Source organism: Magallana gigas, chromosome 9 (assembly GCF_963853765.1).
Source record: "Magallana gigas chromosome 9, xbMagGiga1.1, whole genome shotgun sequence".
Lineage (NCBI taxonomy): Eukaryota > Metazoa > Mollusca > Bivalvia > Ostreida > Ostreidae > Magallana > Magallana gigas.
The window spans coordinates 34,935,987-34,958,448 of record NC_088861.1 but is presented as its reverse complement, the minus strand read 5'-3'; the positions used below and the strand labels follow the sequence as shown (position 1 = coordinate 34,958,448).

General features: G+C 33.6%; 1 protein-coding gene across 9 annotated transcripts; it reads right to left on the bottom strand.

Annotated features, from left to right (window-relative positions):
- Window positions 1-171: 171 nt before the first annotated feature.
- LOC105320312 (arrestin domain-containing protein 17) lies at window positions 172-21,754 on the bottom strand. 9 transcript variants are annotated; one of them, XM_066070696.1, is made up of 8 exons: window positions 21,507-21,754; window positions 9,184-9,315; window positions 7,648-7,758; window positions 6,798-7,024; window positions 6,196-6,378; window positions 4,472-4,654; window positions 2,732-2,990; window positions 172-2,441 (listed from the first exon to the last, which is right to left on the bottom strand). In XM_066070696.1, the coding sequence occupies exons 2-7, from the start codon at window positions 9,299-9,301 to the stop codon at window positions 2,748-2,750; spliced, it is 1,065 nt and encodes a 354-aa protein (XP_065926768.1). In that variant the 5' UTR covers window positions 9,302-9,315; window positions 21,507-21,754; the 3' UTR covers window positions 172-2,441; window positions 2,732-2,747. The 9 variants fall into 9 exon arrangements, with proteins under 9 accessions (XP_065926768.1, XP_065926776.1, XP_065926771.1 ...); XM_066070704.1 differs by having other exon boundaries at window positions 2,743-2,990; XM_066070699.1 differs by lacking the exon at window positions 21,507-21,754 and adding an exon at window positions 18,776-18,974.
- Window positions 21,755-22,462: the final 708 nt, after the last annotated feature.

The following is a 22,462-nucleotide window of genomic DNA, read 5'->3' as shown; positions in this document are numbered from 1 at the left end:
CGTGTAAAATCTTGCTGAGTTTTTTTTTTCTTTTCAAAAAATGATATTACACATGACAGGTACCATGTGTTTGAAACAAGTTTACACTTTACACTGTTTCTGCTTTCAATATTTACACTTTACACTATTTCTTGATTAAAAATTTATTCTATGTGCTTTTCAACAGCGAAATTACATTTTACAAAATATTGGATTAAACTGCCTTACTCAACCCACCTATATACCGGTATATAATTGCATCTCCAAAGCCATAAAGCTTTTACATAGCATTTTTAAAATCAGGAATAAAACATGTGAATGGTTAATTTCAAAAAGCATTTGCATGGCAAATCTTTTCATAATACACCAGTAATAAATGTAAAACACTTTACACTTAATTACATGTACACCGTAGACATGTACAAGTACTTGTTTGACCAACAATATCATTGTTTGGAAAATTAAAATTGCATTTTTGGGGTAAACCCAAATTCTGTTGATCAGACTGTTAATAATACTGTGGTATCATCTATCCTGTTTCCATAGAAACATGACTTTTTTGCATATTGGGTGATCGTATCTGATTGTACAGTTTCAGTTTGTAAGTAACATACCCTGCATTCTGTGTAAAACAACTCATCAAAATGGTGGTGACTGATGTATATAATTAAAGATGGAGAGAAAAATACAACCAAAATATTCAGGGTTTTTGACAATTGGTATAAAAAAATAGTATAAAAACAGGGGTTTTTTTTATGAACAATAACAAAACATAAAAAGTTTTTATGTGATGAAGATTTGATGATTTTAAAAAACTGAACAACATGTAAAGAAAAAACCCCAAAATCTCATGTCATATTACTAACCACAAATAAAATCTACAACAAAATTAATGAGCTTAAAAAAGCTGTAAATTTTTCAGGTTAGCTCTGATAAAATGTGTAGGATGGAGAAAAACAATATGAAGTTGTATGACAAATCTGCTTTGGTATTACATGAAAAGTAAAAATTGCATTATGGAAATAATTTCAAGATTATAACAAAAGTTGGGGGTGTTAAAATGAAATCAGAGGAACCAGCTGATGAAATGTTGATTTTGAGATGCACTGAGAATTCTTGCTCTGAGATTTCACCTTCTTTCCCCAGTGAACACATGAATGGTTTGTAAATCTATCTAGTGTAGGACAGAATCCACATAAAATATAAAACCATTTTAAAATACTAAAATCTGCAGTCTATGCATTTAGCACTTTAATCTGGGAATTGATAGCTTGTGTATACTCAGTATATACCACAGGAATACAAAAATAAATAAATCTTTGCACGCAAAAAATCATGTCTTCCTCATTTTCAGGATACTTGAGATTATGAAGTCGCCTTTCGAGATTTGATACAAAGCAATGAGGAAACATTTCTGCATTTAAAAAAAAACTTCACTTAATAAAAAATTTTGAATAATTTTGTTGTGAATTTGTGACCTTATCAAAATACATTGACAATGTGAAAAGTATTTTGCAAAAAATAAACAAAACCAAATGGTTCAACATAAACTAAAATGTTATCTTAAAGACAGTTTCTGTGTAACACGTGTTTCTTGTTTACCTTTTTTAATCACATTTCTATGGTATTATGTTTTATATAAATCATGTGTTGAAATGATCAAGTAATGCACAAATTATTAAAGCCTTTACTAACAATTTGGTGAAAGTTGCATATGGTATATATAATACTTTTTAAAGTTACTTTAACACTAATTAAGTCTCTCACACCCATCCAAGTCTATCTACATGTACAATCCCTCGGAACAATCAATTTCTCAATGTTATATGTACTCATTTCAAAATACCGGAATACACGTTATGAAAAACCTATCAAAGCAAGGAACAGATTGTTACATCTCTAAGTTTTATCAGTCTTTTGTGTTTTTTTACATTGACAAACGCAAATTTTGCTGAAATCAACAAATGTTGCATAATCTTACATACATGTACAAGCATAATATATAATTCTATAATAATCATTCTAAAAATAGCATAGACTTAGCACTTGTATTTGGGATATAAAACCTTCCTCATCATCACACATTAATTCTGTACATTTTTTGGAGTGAAAAACAATGTTTTTGAACAACGATGATTTTGATAAAAAATCAACATAACTAACATAACCAAATGTACAAATTAACTTGTACAATGAATATGTCAAGGTTATCAGATCCAAGTATCAGCCTGCTCCTTTGAGTCTCTTAACATTTTAAGTAAGTAATCGAAAAAAAAATGGACATCTTTCCATTTGTCTGTTTTTCAATATGGCATCACATAACTGTGCATTTGATCATGACTGCATGGTCCCTGATAGTTCTAAGAGCTCCTGAAGTTTCCAAGGCAACACAACAGATATACAGATGTTACAATCTTACTTTGGATAATCGATGTCTTGCCACTGCATTAAAAAATTCTAATCTGCAAAATACAATTTGAATCATGAACTATATGTTAGGTTTTTAAACTATATAAAAACAGAACAGAAAAATATTTTAGATCACTATTATCACCTCCATGTAGCATCACTATGAGTTTTTAGATGTTTCTTTTTATTTAATTTGAAAAACTAAAATAAATAACAATATCTTTTATAAAAAAGTTGTATATTAATATAAATTACCCTTTTACATGCATTATGATTAAGCATCAGTGTGAGTTTATAGAATTTTATTTGTAATTTCTATAAATATCAAGATCTTTAAAAATACCAGGAAATTACAGGAATCATGGGATATCGTCATCCTCTTCCCAGGGAGGGGCCGTCGGAAGCATGTACTGACTTATTAACTGACTAGGACTTCTCCCGAGCTCAAAGAACGGGAAGGGGATTACGTCATCCTTGACTATGGACGGGAGGGGGTGGTAAGACGTCTTCTGGGTCTGGGGCTCTTGGATTGGCACCGTGCCAATTGTGATGTCCACCGGGATCTTGACCTTCCTACCAAACCCTGACGGCTTGATAGCCAACTGTAACAATAAAAAGAACTCATGCAATTACATTTCTTAGTTAAAGTAAATCCCCTTAATAACGTCTATATAATATCAAATCTGTATATTTATCATTTAATTTGTATGTAGAAATGCCAGTGAGGGTATTCTATTGATAGCTAACTGCAATACAAAAAGAAAACAAACTCTTGCAATTAAGTGGATTACATTTTTTTTTTTTTTAATTTGAGTCAATCTCCTTCCTAATGTCTTAAGTTTATGATATATCAAAACTGTATATTTATCATTTAATTTATATGTAAAAATGCCAGCAATGTTGCTTTATTAAAAGTTTCAGGGAGTTGTCTCCCTAAACCCTAAGCAAAGTCTATATATTATTAGATCAGCTGTATATTCCTCTTTTGATGATGAGTAAAAAGTCCAGCAATGTAATGCATGTAATGAAAGTATCATTGAGTTGTGTCCCTTTAGTCAATGACAGTATAACCGAGCATCCTTTACACAACTTTATGTGATACATGTGTATCTATACAGTGTCATTTACATGAATGTAAGACATTACTGTGGAATCATTAGATTTCGTGGTGGCTCAATTTTCATGGAATTCGTGGCCACCTCTTATCCACGAATTAACATCCCCACGAATTAATAAATTAGGGCTATAAAGTCATAGTCCTTTTGTATGTATAAGAAAATACACGAAATTACGTCCCCACGAACCTGTAAAATTTAAATAATCCACGAAAATTGGTCCCCACGAATTTTAATGATTTCACAGTACATATGATACACAAAGCACTACACAACATTTCATATACATGATTTTACAGCCTGTTTATGTACCTCAATACATTAAAGTATATCATCTTTGATTTACAGCCTGTTAACATACCTCTATACATTAAAGTATATCTATGATTTTACAGCCTGTTAACATACCTCTATACATTATAGTATATCTATGATTTTACAGCCTGTTAACATACCTCTATACATTAAAGTATATCTATGATTTTACAGCCTGTTAACATACCTCTATACATTATTGTATATCTATGATATTACAGCATGTTTACGTACCTCTATACATTATAGTATATCTATGATTTTACAGCCTGTTAACACACCTCTATACATCAAAGTATATCCATGATTTACAGCAGGTTAACATACCTCTATTCAGTATTGTATATCCATGATTTACAGCCTGTTAACATACCTCTATTCAGTATTGTATATCTATGATTTTACAGCCTGTTAACATACCTCTATACATTAAAGTATATCCATGATTTACAGCCTGTTTATGTACCTCTATACATTATTGTATATCTATGATTTTACAGCCTGTTAACATACCTCTATACATCAAAGTATATCCATGATTTACAGCCTGTTAACATACCTCTATTCAGTATTGTATATCTATGATTTTACAGCCTGTTAACATACCTCTATACATTTAAGTATATCTATGATTTTACAGCCTGTTTACGTACCTCTATACAGTATTGTATATCTATAATTTTACAGCCGTGGAGATGGGAGGGTGGGGTGGTGGGGATACTGAGGAGCTCTTTCTGCCACGTCTGTTTCCCCCGCGGCCCCACCCCACCTTTATGAATGGTCACCAGTTTGGTTGTTTCGGAAAATCGGCCTCGGTATGAATAGTAGGTCACATTCTACAAAAGACAAAAAAAATTAAAACTATAGTTTAAAATCTTAAAAAAAAAAAAATTCTATATATTTCAGAATTGAAAAAAAAAATTCAAAATAAAATACAACGTACAGTAACATGAGTAACTATATCAAATTTTCTTTATGATCAAAACTAACTGATCAATGACCTATTGCAAGCTAGAATACATTAGAAGTCTCAACCTCCTTGAAAACATGTTCAAACTATTGTTAAGAAAAGAAAACTAATGAATGCAACATCAACTGCTTCGTCAGAAGTGCAACAAATGCATTGCATATTGGAAACAAATTAGGAGATTAAGTTGTTGAGTTCTTTTCATGAGAGAAAATCCCTTTGAGCAGTGGGACCTGTTAGAGAAATAGCAGACTGAAAGAAATACTAAACATCTCAAGCTACAATAATCCAACAATTAAGTTACTTTTTTGCACCATCTTCTGAGAAAATTCTTTTATCAGACTAGTTTAAGAATTTCCTTCCCTTTAACTATTGAACACTGCACTCAAAGGTTCATTTCAACTACTTGTATGAAAACCCTCTGAGAAAATTCTTTTATCACTCTCCTTTAAGGATTTTCTTCCCTTTAACCATTCAAAACTGCACTCAAGAGTTCTTTTCAACTGCTAGTATGAAACAAATTCTTCCTTCAATAAAAATTTAGAGTTATTGCAACATAAACATTCAGGAAACACAAAGGAGAACTTGGTTAATGATCAGACTATTTATAAAACAAACCCTCTTTTCCTTTCATTATCATGGCAGTGCCAAATGGTTCTATAACATTAAAAAGTCAACAACCTCTTTCAGAACTAGAACAATGCCATCAACATAAAACATAAATTCTACATAAAAACTCCATTGTGCTAGCCCCCTGTACTGGTAATTGCAAAATGTGTCTTACTTCCAAAATCTAGCTGAACTGTTACATAATAAATAGGTATCTAAGAGTTGAACAAGTCAAGTGGGTCTCTTTGTTACGAATTCAACTCGCATTGCCCCTTTAATACACACATTTAAAAACACATATCTTGAAATGATTGATCACAAGAAGACATAAGAGCAGTGTACTTTTGGCAACATTATGGTTACATCTAAATCTTTTTTAAATCAATCAAACTATTAGAGTGAACATTCATATTTTTTAAGGGAGCACTTGAACTCTAACTAAGCCAAAAACTTTGAGAATTTTCTAATTATTTTAATAAGAAGAATTTTAATTAAGGCACAATATAATCAGAGCTAAAAATCCGCACAATGTATGAATAATTTTTTACTATAGCTAAGGCTATTTGGAAGCAATCTCATCAAATCCAATTACAGTGTTAAATTTAATGCTAACCATAAATATCGTTACAATTTCACATTCACTTGCTGTATCAATTAACAATTTAGACTAACATTGCAACATTAAGATAGAAAAAATCATAATAATTATTTTTTTTTTCATTCTAAATACCAAGATCTTTAATCTATAACTGAATAACATGATTAACATTGAACATTATCATTAAAATCTATATTTATTACCTGTATCAACGAGACTGATGTTGAGCTAATTCGTCGACTGCTGAGGTTTTTGATTTCGGCACACACGGGGACTGATTCCTTCACTGTGTAGCCCTTCTTCTCCAAGCGAAGCTTGGCGGTCACCGTCCCCGATACACAGCACCAAGACCCCAGGGGCTCAAATGTGTCATTCTCTACCGAAAGCTGAAAAAATAAATATATATTAAGTTTCATAATTACAATCTCTATCTTAGAGAGTCCTTAATATAAGTTTGTATAATTACCAGGTACCTCGGAAAAGAATATTGCTTAGCACATTTTTTTCTGTCCGTACCATATTGAAAGAAAAAGCCTAGAATCGTACAACTTGAATTTGATTAAGATAAAGTAGTTCAATGTCATTTAATAGAGTGGTTATTCTTTGATTAACACTGACTTTTGACAGAACTTAAGCCATGGAATACATTTTATGCTGCGACAATGAAAAGTGGGATTCATTTTAAAGCTGCAAGGTTAATAATAACTTATCTTAGATACTTAATATCATAGAAAATCAGACGTAAGTTTATGCAGCACTTCAGTACTTAATATTCTTATACCTTCACCTATTGATAGGTACTTACAGCGGCATTAGGTTCCCCATTCAGATCAAGTGACCCCTGAACTCCGAATTTACTGGTGCGTGTCGGATGTGGGCCACCCGACGTACAGATCGTCATCCGGACAAAGTATCGCAGACGACCGTGTTTACCCTTGAAAGACGATGGAAGATGAGACGGTAGCGTGAACTCGAACGGGAAGTAGTGAGAACCCTCATGTAACATAGCACCCTGACTGTTCTTGTCCTCACCTGAAAAAATTACAAAATTGTAATTACCCCTGTATATGTGCAGACTGGTTAAATGAAGTGTGTTCGATTACTGTGGAATTATCATTGTTTGTGGGGGACCAATATCCGTGGTTTTCATGGGTAACCCTTGCCCACAAATTTACATCCCTTTGAAGCTATACACCATCATTTGTTTTAATATTTATCAAAATTGTCCTGATTACAATACCAACGAAATTATGTCCCCCATGAACCAGGAAAATTTTAGCTACTCACAAACATTGACCCTAACGAATAAAAACGATTCCACAGTAGATTTGGGGTCACATTAGTAGAGCTTATAAATATAGTGGGGCCAAACAGGAGAATGGATCATTAATCTTTTCTTTTTTTTTCAAATTTTATTGTCATTTTCAAAATTATTACAAGAAATCAAAGAAACTTTGGATCATTAACCTTGCTCATAAGTGAATGGAGGTATGATGGCAAACAGGGACACAATAATGCGGTTGATGGTTGGGATTGAGAGGCTGGGGTTGAGGAGGCAAGGCTGAAGGTTGGAGGTTGAGAGAGCATTAAAATGAAGAAGTTGGGGCGGAGGGTTGGGAGTTGGAGTTGGCAGGGGTTCAGGGGGTTTACCTTACCTTTGATGGGAAGGACTGTTGTGTAGTTGAACACTTCTTCATCCGACGCCTGGATGTCACTGGAACTCATCCACTCCACACGCGCCTCACCAATGGCCTCCATACATACAGCTGTCAACAAAAGTCAATGCTATAGTGGATAACTTCAATACACACAGCTGTCACCAAAAGCCAATCCAATGGTGGATTACTAATAAACATACAATATGAGTCAATAAAAGTCCAATAAATTACTGTTTGGGTCATTAAGGCAATCTTTATCTCACGCATTAGCTTCCTGTTATTTTTCAATAACAGGAGATTTTCTCAGTGACCTTGAACTTGTTCAAAGACTTGGGTGAAGGCCATGACACACCGTCTGGTCAAAAAGTACTTAAGGAACTGCCATTACTTTTCCTTTTGAAAGTTATTGGTTAGACATAATCACATGTATGTACACGTTGTCCAATATTACATAGATCTGAAATGTTTTTAATTGAACGGACAATGCAGCTGCAGATTATTTTCTAAAAAAAAAATCTATGCTGACAATGTCATAAACAGATGCTTCAGGGGCAAGCAATTTTTTTCTTTTCACAATTCAAAGTACTTATGTTCTTTTTCCACAAAAATGAATTTGCATTCAAAGCAGAGGAAAAATGACCTTGAGTTTAAGAATTTGGTGCTTACGGCCCAATCAGATTTCTCCTTAGGATCAAAGAAAGCTGATAATCATTAGTTGTTATGACAGGGAAACACAGAAATATCAGGTATTCATTACTTTTACTTCTTAAACAAAGTAATGACCTTGGCAAACTCTTTGTCAAACTTGAAAAACAACAACATAATTATAATACAATCCCCCCTCCCCTCCTCACTTCTTCCCCTTCATTTACATTAAGAGTGCTCATTTTGTCGATGTCAGAATTCTGTTTGAGTTAACTTCACAGTTGAGACAACTTAATCACACCTCCATTATAAAAGAAGTTTGAATGACCTTGACCTTGATAACCCGGAACAGCTGAACCAGACATAATTGATACCTTCCCCTCCATTTATACATATGTTTTAGGTCAATCACCCTAGCATATAAACTCTTTGTAATGAGACATCTGAAAATGATAGAATTGATTTTTTTACCTTCCTTAATTCAAAGATTTTTTGTGACCTTGACTCTTTACATTGAAAACAGCTGAATGAATGACTTTTGATGAAATGTTCCCCTCTCTTAGTACAGTTCACTGAATTAATTACATCCATAATGCACAGAAAAAACTGATCTTGACACTCGATCCACTTAAAAAATTGTACTAATTTACTTTGGATCACCACAATCACATTGTACATAAACTGTATTTCCCCGTGACCTTAGTACACATGTACTTACTCTGTACATAAACTGTATTTCCCCGTGACCTTAGTACACATGTACTTACTCTGTACATAAACTGTATTTCCCCGTGACCTTAGTACACATGTACCGGTACTTACTCTGTACATAAACTGTATTTCCCCGACCTTAGTACACATGTACTTACTCTGTACACATGTACTTACTCTGTACGTGTAGAGGTTCCTTGAACACTGCCCAGCCATACCCATACACTGTGTCACCGGCATTGTAGATGGCAGACGGATTGTTGAAGATGATCTGAAACTTCTCCAGTTGCTCCATGGCTACAGTTCACACTGAAAAAATATGAACAAATATATTAATTTTGCTTTCCTAGCTAGTATCATCTCCCTAATTCATTTTTAATAACACCAGCCATGCACCCCCCTCCCCTTTCTCTTTCCACCAACTTGTGCATTAACTATAACATCAAATAGACAGTCCAAAATAAATGCAGCAGCATATTCAACAAAACCTTTTTTTCCAATAAACATAATCTTCATTCAAATCACTGAGTTAATACGAGAACAGCTCTCCTCATACCACCATTACACAACAAAAACATTTAACACCTTTAAACAGATATATAAGAACAAATCCAAATAATTTCAAATTTTCTATTCATTCCAAAAAAAATTCTTTAAATGAAATTAAAGAATAACAGAGAGATTGATATAATACAAGGATTTCACAACTCTCAGTTTGCAAGTACCTGGGTATAATAATAACCTGTTATCTGTACAGCCAGAGATTAAGAAAGCAGCCTGCATCATTTCATTGTCAACACAATGTAAACTTCCCTGAGCATAACAAGCTACAGTTGCTGGTAATTTGTGTAAACGAACAAGACTTATAGTCAAACAATTCCTGCTATCAGCCAAATTACACAGATATCAGCGAGTGATGATCTTCTTTCTAAAACGTTAATAGCGACTTCCTGTTTGCAGAAAGCTTTTCATCCCAGTTCTTTACGAAGTTCAAATAAAAATGGTTAGCCTAATAAATACGTATCAGCACCTCACGGTTAGACATAAGCTGATGTAATCAATCTTTTAAACCTCAAAAATTAGGGGGGGGGGGGGGGGGGGGTGGTTATAAATCATAATTATTTTTTTTCAGAGTTCAGAGGGGTTTTTAGGTGCCTGCATGATGATAAAGAGGACACTAAGTGTGAACTCTGAAATTTAATTTGTTACAAGCAGATAGTAGCTTACAGAAATGCTGAAAGGAATAGATATTCATTCATAAATTTTATCATCAGGAGAAATTTACATTCTTATACACAATTTACTTTCATCTCGAAGTATATTTAATAGAGAGAGAGAGAGAGAGAGAGAGAGAGAGAGAGAGAGAGAGAGAGAGAGATCTGGCATTCACACAATTCTAACACATTTTCATTGTGTTACAATTTGCAAATGTTCATTAAAAAGAATCTAGTTTGACAGTTAGAGGCCATGCTTCTAACACAGTAGAAAAAAACCAGGTGAAGACCAATTAGGCAAACAAACCTCCATCAAATATTTCAAGCCAGTCTCCTTCAATTCTTGAAGATTTCAAAAATTTAATGCAAGAACTGAAATTCTCAGTTAACCAAATTATACTGTCTGACCCAGGACTTAATTTCCATTCTCATTATCAGAGCTTTTTTAGTTTCTACATCTAGCTTACCTGAGAAATGCATCAGTTACAGTTACTTCAACAATGCTACCCTGTGGGGTCCGTTATGAAATGCTTGAAGTTGGGTCAAAAATACATAACTGACTGGCGTTATGTGCGAGATAAACTGACAATTTCCAGATACATTTCCTGAATATGATTGCTGTCTCGCCCAGACAATATAATGATGAACATAGATTCTATCAGGTCCAGGGATATTGCATGCTTTGTATTGACAAGAGAGACAAAGAATCCGATATTAATACAATCAATAGCGGCCTAACTGTTTTTTTCCCGAAACTTCCAGATTCCGTTTTTGGAAACTTAATTCGCCTTAACAAGGCCTCCTAGGTTTCAATTTTCCGTCGATTACAATGATGGCTTCACAATCCCCCCAAGAGGGCAAGAAAGAAAGAAAAAGAAAAAAAAAACCAACCCTTGGTGTTCTCTATTAAATGAAATCATTGACTTATACTCTGGCAGACCGTCAATTTCCTTGTACAAAGGCAGTCATTAGATAAATCTGTAAAACGCCCGGAAAGATCAGAAACATCTGACCCATGCCGATACAAGTCAGCCCGGCTTCGAATACAAAACGTTTAAAAGAACTAGATCTTTGTTATCAGTCGAGGCTCATCCTTATTAATACGCAGCAATATAAACACTTGATTGATATGTCTCTATTGAACGCCACTGTATGTGGGCAATTAAAATTGCGTGTTTTAAATATTAAAACAATACTTGAAAGGCTATTATATAACCTTAAGTAAAACTTAATCCTGCACAGCGACTGCATTTAAATAGACTGAATGGAATTATATTTGGATCAGAATTTGGCCTTATTGACCCAAAAGGGTTTTAAAAAACCAACGAATTGCGTGCTTTCTTGGCTGACGTCACGGGGACATAGGTATTCCATATTAATTGCGACACCTCGAAATTTGGGCTACATATTTGCGCACAATGGGCTAACAGAGATTGGCAGAGAGATGCGATACCTGATATACTTGAAAAGACAAAAAATATCTCCCTTAATCTGATTTGGTTATGTTCTATCAAATGTTTTCTTTTTTACGAGTTGAGTTTTATTTTGACAACTGTCAAACTGACATGTAAAGCGTTCATTCAGGAGCTTCACATCTGATTTACTCTGTTAAACGATTTTGGGCATGCGAATGCATGGCACAAACCCTCAGCACTTCATGACTGTACTTTAAACACTAATTAATTTACTGTTAATTTTCTCATTCTCATGTATTTACTTAATGAGAGGAAGTTAGCCAATTCAGGTGTCTACACAATCTACATGTAGTTGCTAAAGTGATTAATTTCTGTCAATTTTTTTTTTCTTCAAATTTTACCATTAAAGTTTTTTTTTTTTTTTTTTGGGGGGGGGGGGGGGCAAGTGCTGGTAATAAGACAATATTGAGGGTATGGGTTTTTTCTACTTGTTTTGCATGCAGGCTTGTGAAGTTTATTCTTTGTTGTAAATATAAAACGCTTCAGGAATTTTTTTTTTTTAAATAACAAATTAGGTCTTAAAATAACCAAGCACAAGAAATTAATAGTTCCTATTAATTATTTCATTTTACACATCAGCTTCTTTTCTTTTTCTGATCTTCAGCAACTGGATGGTTTTAAGTGCGAACTGTAACATGACAGAGTTTTAATGATAACACAAATAAATCACAAGAGGTCTAATTTTAGAGAAACTCAAGAATACATAAATTTCCAATTCTCAGCAGGACCTTTCTAGGTTAGTTAACAGGCATCTAAGCATCTTTATAATATTGAGGAGGCCTTTTTATAATGAATTGATTAATTAAAGACAAAGAGATAATCTTCTTCATGCAGTTACTGGCATGTACTAAATGTAAAGTGGATTCACAAAAAACAATTATTATACATGTATACATAATAGCATGATTTACTGACTAGCCACCCCCCCCCTTCCCTTTTTTTTAGGGGGCACGTCAGTGGGGTGGGGGAAAGTGGGGGCCAGCAATCATCAAAACATTGAAAATGACCCATTAATATACATTTTATATCAAAATGTTCTCAAAACTACCCCTTCATGCACTTTTATCATTATTTTCAAAAGAATAATTTATCAGATCATTATATTCAATAAGTATTGTAAAATATGAATAGTACTTTTAAATTAATCAATGAAAATATTTTGAGCTAGAAGAAAAGTGCTTGCAGCATCACTCTAAACACTGGGTCCTTCATGGTTACAACGATTGTTACCATTTCTATTAACTGCATTAATAACTTAAACAAATAAATCAATTATTATACTCTCTGTTGATTCAACATTCAAAACCATGCACTTGTAAAATCATGATATTTCAAATTTTCAAACCCTTATTAATTTAATTAAATGGTCATTATGTAAAAAATGAACATGTTAATTCAAAAGTTACCTTAATTATCATGAAATTTATGCTGATCAACTCCAATTATGTCTCCTCTATAAATATTTTTCTTCCACGGGAATAAAATTTCTCTTCGACACAGTTTCCAGAAGGAAAAAAAATAGCTTTCATTGACACAATTCTTGCCCCCAGTTCGAAAATAGTTGGCTCAGAAGTCATTCACAATGGGTAAAATCAAACAGACAATTTCAAGCTCAATTTGTTCGTTAAACAACAAAAAGAGACCGCTATAGTAGAGATCGAGAGACAGAGTGCAGGAATAAAAGCCCTTCACCAAATGGGAACAAAAAAAAATATAAAAAAAAATTTGTGTATTGGCAAGGCGAAAATAACACAAGGGTTCTCTAAACAGAAGGGACTCAATGAAGGGTGAAAATTCTACCGTTAGACGCATTTAAACCACGCCGTCACTAAATGATTTTAAATCCTCCAGTAACAATGGGGTAAAGCCGAGGAGATAATTCATTCATAACATAATTCTCAATAATGCCTAGTGCTCTCTTTTCCTCAATACACATGTCAATACACAAATCAACAACGCTCTCTCTCTCTCTCTCTCTGTTAATTATTGCCCAATACACAAATCAACATCCCCAGAAGGCATTTCATTACCCAGTGTTTGTTCAGCATCTTTCAACTCTGGGGAACAAAGCAAGCTGGGAATCCATTCGTCTTCATTAACAGTGATAATTAAGAGCAATTCTTGGCTAATAAATACATATTGCAGGTGTTTAGTTCTGACTGGCTAATCTGATTATCTCTAATCAAGTAATTTCTGAACAATATGTCAAAAAGTTCAAGGCACTTAAAAATAAGTATAGAAAGAATTTTTTTTTCAAGAATGTTAAGATTTTTAAGTCCAATAAAATATTGAAAAGAAAAAAAAAACACATGAAAATATATAACTCTCTTTAGAGAAGTGGAGAGGCAGTTTAGTTAACATCCTCAAAATATCTTGGATATTTCTAATGAAGGCTTTTCCTGTCCACTTCTACAAAGGTGGTATATATTGGAACATTTGTCGATATTAACGTGTATTAAGGTACATGTAAATTGTAATTAAAATCTTTTCGCCACTTAAGGATTTTTTAAATTTTGACAATATTTGACCAAAAAATATGTTCTAAAATTTTGTTTGAAAGGTAAAAAATCTATATTTACAAGCATGATTTAAACTCATTTCTTACAGATTCGTAGTGAATGCTCTAACCCACTGGTCAGGCGCTATAATGCTGTTAGGTAAGAAATATTAATATTTGGAAATTAAGAAACTATTAAACTATTTTTAAAATTATACTTGATTTCAATGTTTATTTTGATGAATAATACGACACACTATTGAGTTGTCCTATACCACCTAGTGAAAAACATCCACATCAGAAACATGGCCATGCAGTTTCAACCCACCTTATATTCAAGTACATTTATCCTTCAGCGGAACAATATTGAATGATAAACACCACAATGGTTCTAGTCCAAACAACTGCCGCTATACACAGTACACACTTGACTTAATATTTTTATTACAGATTCACAGATTTCCAGTGGTATATTATAAAAGGCCCTATATGATCTGGTGGTAACCCCAGGTGACTATTTATCTAACAGTAAAATGTTGGCCTTTTAACACAATAGAATATCATTAACTGCAATCCTCAAAATTGGTGGAGACTGTGAATTACGTGATCGGAAGTCCTTTCTCTAAAATAATATATACAATACTTATTCCACTGCCAACTTTATCATCTGTCCAATTGTAGCATAAAACTGCAGATAAAAACATTATCAATTTTTCCCCTTTGAAATATAATTCAATATACCTAGTAAGAATTATTACCATCAATTTGCAATACACAACATTTGTTGCAGACAGAATACAGAACACACCAAAAAAATCAATTTTCCGTTTGAAGAAAAAAAAATTGACCTTAGTGGTAAATGTGTGGCCTTTCAGGCTTTAAAACAAATCGGCATACAAAATTCATTTACACTGTACAAATAAATCCCTGGATTCCTCCAATCAATGCTGCTATCTGTTGCAGACACAATACTTACGATGCATCTCTTAAAATGTGGACTGGGTTATAAATGTTTGCCTCGGATCTGTAATTTGGGGGGAGAATTATCGGTTTACATTGTAATTCTCATTTTTTTTTCCTTTTAACATGCTTTATTGACAGTTTTAATAATTTATCTTTGCAAATATCAATTACATCAGAAGATGAAAAAGCTTTATAGCATGTATAGTTGTAGTCCTTTTACATATTTACATAATGAATTTGCAAAGTCATCAGAAATCTGCATAGGGTGATCATGTAATTTTAGAGGATTTTTATAAAGTCCCTACCCCCTCCCCATGCAGTTTTAGTGGTCAATATTCAGACTTTCGTGTATTTAATTGGCTAGGACGAAGAGGTGCACTTATAATAGTTATACATCGAAATGGTAGACTTGCTCTAAATGGAGACAAATTGTCTGCATTTCAAAATGTAATTCAGAACCTCCATTTTACTGTTTTGGGTAATTAGTTGTAAAAACATTTCTGATTTTAGACAATGGTCCAATTATAACTGTATCCTGCTGAAAGATCTGTGACAAAACATGGCCTAATTTTAAAAGCCATAGTTCAGCATACAGTATAATACAATTACATCAACATAAATCTGATGTATTAAACTGATCGTTTTTTCCCATGCAAAGGCCAGCCCGAAATAATAGGATTATGTACATGACATTCTGAGGACACAGAGTTCCCATCAATTATACATATATGCCTGTAGATTTCACCATATATACCCAACTAGAATCTATTTCTGAATCAGTCAGAGATTGAGAAAATTAAAAATTCATCATGGCATATTAATATGTTTAAAAAAGTTAGAGTGTTGAAAAATTTAGTTGCAAATTTGCTAAATACATAAAATTGAAGATTTAAAATTTAAGACAAATAAGAGAAAACCATGATTATTGAAAATGTATAGACTGCATCAATACATATGTGCATATACATGTAATATATTGACTTAGGATATCAGGAGAAGGCCACAGCCTTTTAAAAAGAAATGCGTGTTTGGAATTGCTGCCTGCTGGTTTCTAGACCAAGGAGGGAGGGATGAATTTTTTGTTTCAAAGTTGAAGTTAACTAATTAAAACCTGGTAAAAAATAAAAATCTCCATATAAAAAAAAAAACTTTATCAGCAGGGCTACATTTCAATGAGGTGGGAAGCAATTAAAAAACAAACAGTAATGATTATTTTGGCCGATCAAGATATTCTGTGTGTAACACTCTGAATGTTCCACACCCAGTTCTAGATTCACCATACATTTCTTATTCAATAATTGAAACCATTAAAAACTCCACAGAAAATTACTTTTAATCAGTTCAGTTGCCTCTACCTCAGGGATTCAACATATCTGAAGCCCCCAACTGATACCACAACAAAGGAACTGTCACCAACAGCTGTCTGTGCAATCTTTTTATATTTATCTAACCCCCCCCCCCAAACATCCCTCCCCACATTGTCATTTTCAGCAGCTGTTGCCTGGGGTTAACATCCCTAGATACACACAGAGTCAACCTCCTCTAGAGTGATGAGCCCTAGCTTCTTCTTCTTTCTGAGCCACTGACCATTCTAATTACTGTCCCCAGGAATCGGCTGGTCTAATTTCCTCATCCTCCCTAGAGTAGGTGGGAGATAACAGCAAGATAGAGATTGAAAAGGAGGTGTGCATGTGTTGGGGGGGGGGGGGGTAGTTTGCTATCTTTTTTGTTAGTTCTGCTCATTTTGAGAGTAAAATGTTGAAATTGATATATCTGACAATACATTAAATACAGATTCATAATTATGTTTTTGTGCATTGTACACTTTAACAAAATTTAATGATATCTCTGCAACTTTAAAAATTAATAGCGCAACTTTGAGGTCAAATATAGAATGGAGTTTCCCCTTTACACAACTGCTACTCATTCTAAACATTTCTATCATTTAAAAAAAAAAATTAAATCTCAATCTCTATGCAGTTTCAGACCTGCTAAGCACAAATCAGGATTACTAGCAATGTTTTACAATGTACATAAAGTAATGTAAAATCAAGGCATTTTTGAATTACATGTGACATGAAACAAGTGAAATTACATTTACTTGATAAATAGAAACTTCTACACCTCAGAGTGACCTCATTCTTAAATTTCTTAAAACTTCTCAAATATTAGGTCACTTTTCAATTCGGATCTGACTAGAGCCAGTAAACAAATAAAACCTTAAATACAAGATCAATGACCTAACACAGAAGTGCATAAAATGTTGACTGCCTGTTAATCTCTCTTCACTTAAAGCAATATGAGCTGTATTTTTTAGAATTTTATTTTGCTGCAAAAACCTGCTAGTATGATAAGTCTGCACAAAACTTAAACTTTTATGATAAATAATATTTGAAAAAAACATTGATTTTTGTCAAAGGAAATATTTCTCTTCTAAGGAATATAGCAAATCAATTTTTGTACAGGATGACAATAATTCAATTGGGCTCCAAAAAAAGCTTCTTAACGGCCTTTTCCACAAGAATATGGCTTGTAAGATAAAAATTAAACTTTACCTCTTTTTTTTTTAATACACTGTACCAACAATTCTAATCAGAACTGGATAAAAATATGTTAAAGTGAGAAATTATTTTTTTTCACATGATAAATCAAAAGTTACTTTATCATTTAAAATAAAATTAAAAAAAAATTAATAATTTAAAAATGAAAAAATATTATATCATAACTAAATTAAACTATGAAAATCATTCTTTTACATGTTATCAAATTAAATAAAAACTAAAATAACGATCAAACAATAAATATTTATATATACCGGTAGATATAAAACAGGTATGAATAAACAATAAATTGATTTGAAAAAAAAAATATTAAAAATACAAATAGGTTAAAGTGAGATAAGATTTCTTTTGAGATGATAAATCAAAGGTAAACAATATTACCAGCTGTTGGTAAAGGCCTTCGAAACACAGGAAGAAGACTTCTTTGTTCAGTAGCTTTAAGTACTTACATTAGACAGTAGTTGACAGATGGACCATTTATCTGCTGGTCAGCCACCGAGGGACTGCCCCATGTATCAATCTACCTTATAGTACTATATGTAGCTCAGAATGAATGTAAACAGTCACCTGCTGCTGTATACAGGGACCTGCTCTCCTATTAATGTGTACTTTCCTCACTCAATACACATTAGTAATCTAACACTCTTGAGTGGGGCCACAAATTAGTCCTGATCCTATATAGCCCTCTATTTGTAACAACAGCAAACACACAATCATTATATATATAAACTCATTTAACATACATTGTGGTATTAATCTTACTCTAAGGGCAACAACTTTATTTTCTTTCCATATTTATAGACTTTTTTTTCCTGTTACCACCACGAGCAGTTTCCATGTTGATATACTAACTGTATACATGTATTTATCAGTTGTACAAATTGGTTGGTCTAAAAATTGATCCCTAAAATAAACGACCCTGCACTCAAACAGGTGCTCTATAGACTGTGTTAAGTACAAATTGGTTCCTAGTCAAAGATAATCTCTAATTAAATGACCATGTACTTAACTCAGTATACTAAATACTGTTACACAGTACAATGCCTCTTTTCTACTTACAGTTTACACTGGACATAGTCGGAAAGTATTCCTAGAAGTTAGGAGACGAAGCGTTCTCTTGTAGGATCAATAGTGAACCAACATTGAAGTAATACCAAGGCCCAAGAAACTGCATGCAACAGCAATGGTGTTGGAAGACCGCAATTAATTATAGATAATCCTTTTACGAGCTAATCATGCTTCATTTGCTTTGTTATTTATGGACGGTAGATATCGGTACATGCACATATATTGCAATGCTGACGTAGAAACTGTGGCCAAAAATACCCCTTTATTTCATCACAGGTCTCCTTTTTGTGTTAAAACTGAGAGAATATTCTATTAGGAATTACATAAATATCATCTAATACATCTGGTCCTTTGTTTTAGGGGTATTAAAGTTATTTTTACCACATCTCCAAGCTAGATTCTTATCAGGACTTATGTATTAAGAGAATAAAAAGATCCATTGTAATTGTGATGGTCTATTCAGACGAAGATTGAATACTTATATGTCTAGTACGTAGTTCTGATATGAAATATCTTTCAATGTTCACAATAAAGTTTCTTATTACATGTAAGTATGTTGTCACAATTCATAAGAGATTATAAGAAACTAATGTCAAAACTCTTCAGAGCACATCTGCCAAATTATACCTAATTATGTAGTTGTGACCTCAGATGAAAATGATTTGTTATTCACAAATGTTTCATTATATGATTTTCAACCTTGTCTTATATCGCGACCATCATTATCTGATTTTCAACTTTAAAGACTTGCATTATTTTCTTCAGTATATACAGTACCGACCAGACCCAACCTAAAACCAGAGCAGACCCACACTAAACCTCAGGTTTACATTTGGGAGTTTCCTCAGGGTTTACTCTGGGTCTGCTATTTGAAAATTTGTGTCTATCCAGGATTTACATTGGGTCCACTCGGGATTTACTTTGGGTTTACTCTGGGTTTGAATTTGGGGTCCACTTAATGCAATGAAGTGTGAAGCAGACATTTCTTTTCTCTAACTCTTACTACTCCTTTCTCTTAATGCCTGTAATTCACACCCCTTGTATATTCCAAATACACTTGTAGCATCTGCTTTCAGGGGTCTACTTTGGATTTGGGTTTACTCTCTGTGTCCACTCTGGGTTTACTTTGGGTTTACTCTGGGTCGGCTCCAGTAAACCCAGGGTTTGAACCAGAACTTTATTTTACAACGATTGATAAGCAAGTTCTACAACTTATATTAATATCTCTCGTTGGCATGGATGTTAGCGCAAGGGGGTCATTGGTGTGGGAAGAAGCCGGAGTACCCGGAGAGAATCCATGTGTCCAAGCGGGCGACCGCCATACCCTATCACATACAACCACTGTCGATCCCCATGATCACGGGGATTGAACTCGGATCGCAGCGGTGAAAGCGAGTGCATTGTCCACTACGCTACTTGGACACCAAGGGTTTAGTTGGGGTTTACTTTCTGTTACATGTACATGTAGGTTGGGTCTGATCGTTTCTGTATATTCTAAAAGACAACTAGCCTAGAGTAAGTTTAAAGACAAGTGGTATTACTATTCAAGTATTTAGTTGGTATGGGACACCTGTTGATATTAAGATTGATAAAAGTACATTATAATCAAAATACTTTCACTGGTTTAGAACTTTAAAATTTTGCAATATTTGACCAAAACATGTTTTAAAAATTTTTGGAGAGGTAAAAATAACAAATGAGTCCCAGCGGGACTCGAACTCATGACTTACAGATTCTTAGTAAACGCTCTAACCCATTGCGCTACACAGTGTTAGTAACAATTTTTGGAAAGAAACATTTATATAATTATACGTGATCTTATTATTTCAATAGGAAGTATGTCACAGTATGGAGGTGTCCTTTAGTGATGCCACTTATTAAGATATCATAATTATTCTAAGATTAGTACCATCAATGAATAAAAATTGACATCAAAGGATACATGAACATGCATATGCATGTAGAAACTATGAGAGAGTTTACTTTTATACAGCTTAAATTCATCAACTGTTTTCAGCTGTTTTCTGTGTGAAAATCAATCCAATCCATTCTGTCCTCCAGGGATGTATACATGCCCCTGAGTCCAACCAGTGGTTAATATAAAATGCATCCTTAGGTCTGACAACAACTAAATTTTGAAATTAAGAAGCGTCTGAGCTGATTTGCTTTTTCCACCCTGCAACCTCTCAACGATGAACACATGATTACAATCATGATGATATTACTAGATCGGTTTTTCCCTTTTAGTTCTCCAAAGAGAGATCATCCTAACATGCACCAAAGAACATATATATGCATCAAAGAATAATAAACCATAAATTAACATACTGCAAGGACCAACAATTTACATATATCATGTGCAAGTCCTGGTGACATGCAAGTGAAGTGCACCGGGGAACAAATAATTTCAATTACTCTATAGTCCTCAGTCAATGTGTGAATGTCAATGTCAATTCAAGACATTAATGTTAAACAGAATATACATGTATGTCTGTAACAAACAAAAGTGTTAACATGTACACATGATTTATCATAATACACTGTTATAATCTAAATATGCCAGTTTCAACAGTGACACTATATTACACACACAAATTATGTGCTTCAAAAATCACACGCGCTTTTGTGTTTTCTCATTTCCCAACTCAGGGGCTTGTGTAGAAATAAAAAATCACAAGATTATTCATGTTAATCAGACAACAGACACTGCACTGGTACATACCTCATGTATGAACAATGAACGGGTAGTTCCTCAGTTCGCAGAAGTCACACAATTCATCACAAATATTTCACCGCTTCTTCCCCTTTTATCTCGGAATTCTCGAAGTTTGCGCCAAAGTTCGTGATTGCTCCATTCTTTGTTTACTCTTTCCTGATTTGATAACACAGCGCAGATAATTTTAATATTTTCTTTTTTATCTCAAACTGTCGACAGGTGGAGTTTTCGAGTGCTATTCGGGTGTCACTGTAAGATTAGTGTAAACTCTGGTGACTTCCGAAAGATTAAAGTATAATCAACTCGTACGTAGAATATCCCCCCCCCCCCCCAACCTATTTTTTAAAAAATCAATCCTCAGTATCAACGTTATAATATTTGATCATAAGGTATAATTAAATAAAAAAAAATATGCTTCATTAGTATTTTTTTTTAAAGTTTTTTTTTCTTTTTTTATATCCTAAAGAGTCCAAAGTCATATACATGTAGAGGTGCATTGGTGGTAGCTGCAGAACTGTAGCTCTCCGGGGAAAAATATTGTCAATATTTTTTTCCCGGAGAGCTACAGTTCTGCAGCTACATTGGTGGATCCAAGGGAGGGGGGGTGTATGGTGTCAAAAAAATGTCTTATATTTATTCGGTAAAATTACCGAAAATGTGCTTAAGAACCCCCCCCCCCCCCCCCAAGAGAAATCTGGATCTGCGCACGAGATGGCATTTAATTTATTCAGCGTTGATGCGTTTCAGTTACATGCACGTACGTGTTTTTCATCAAAATTCCACAGGACAATCTTTAAAAAAAAAACACATAAAAGCATGGCACCATTTCTTATAGATTTTAAATTTCATCTGCAAACGTTATAAACACCTACGTATAACACATTGTTTACAAATTATGCAATAATGCCATTTAATAAATTAAAACACTAATCAAGTTTGTAGATCAAAGTTAAGGGATGGCC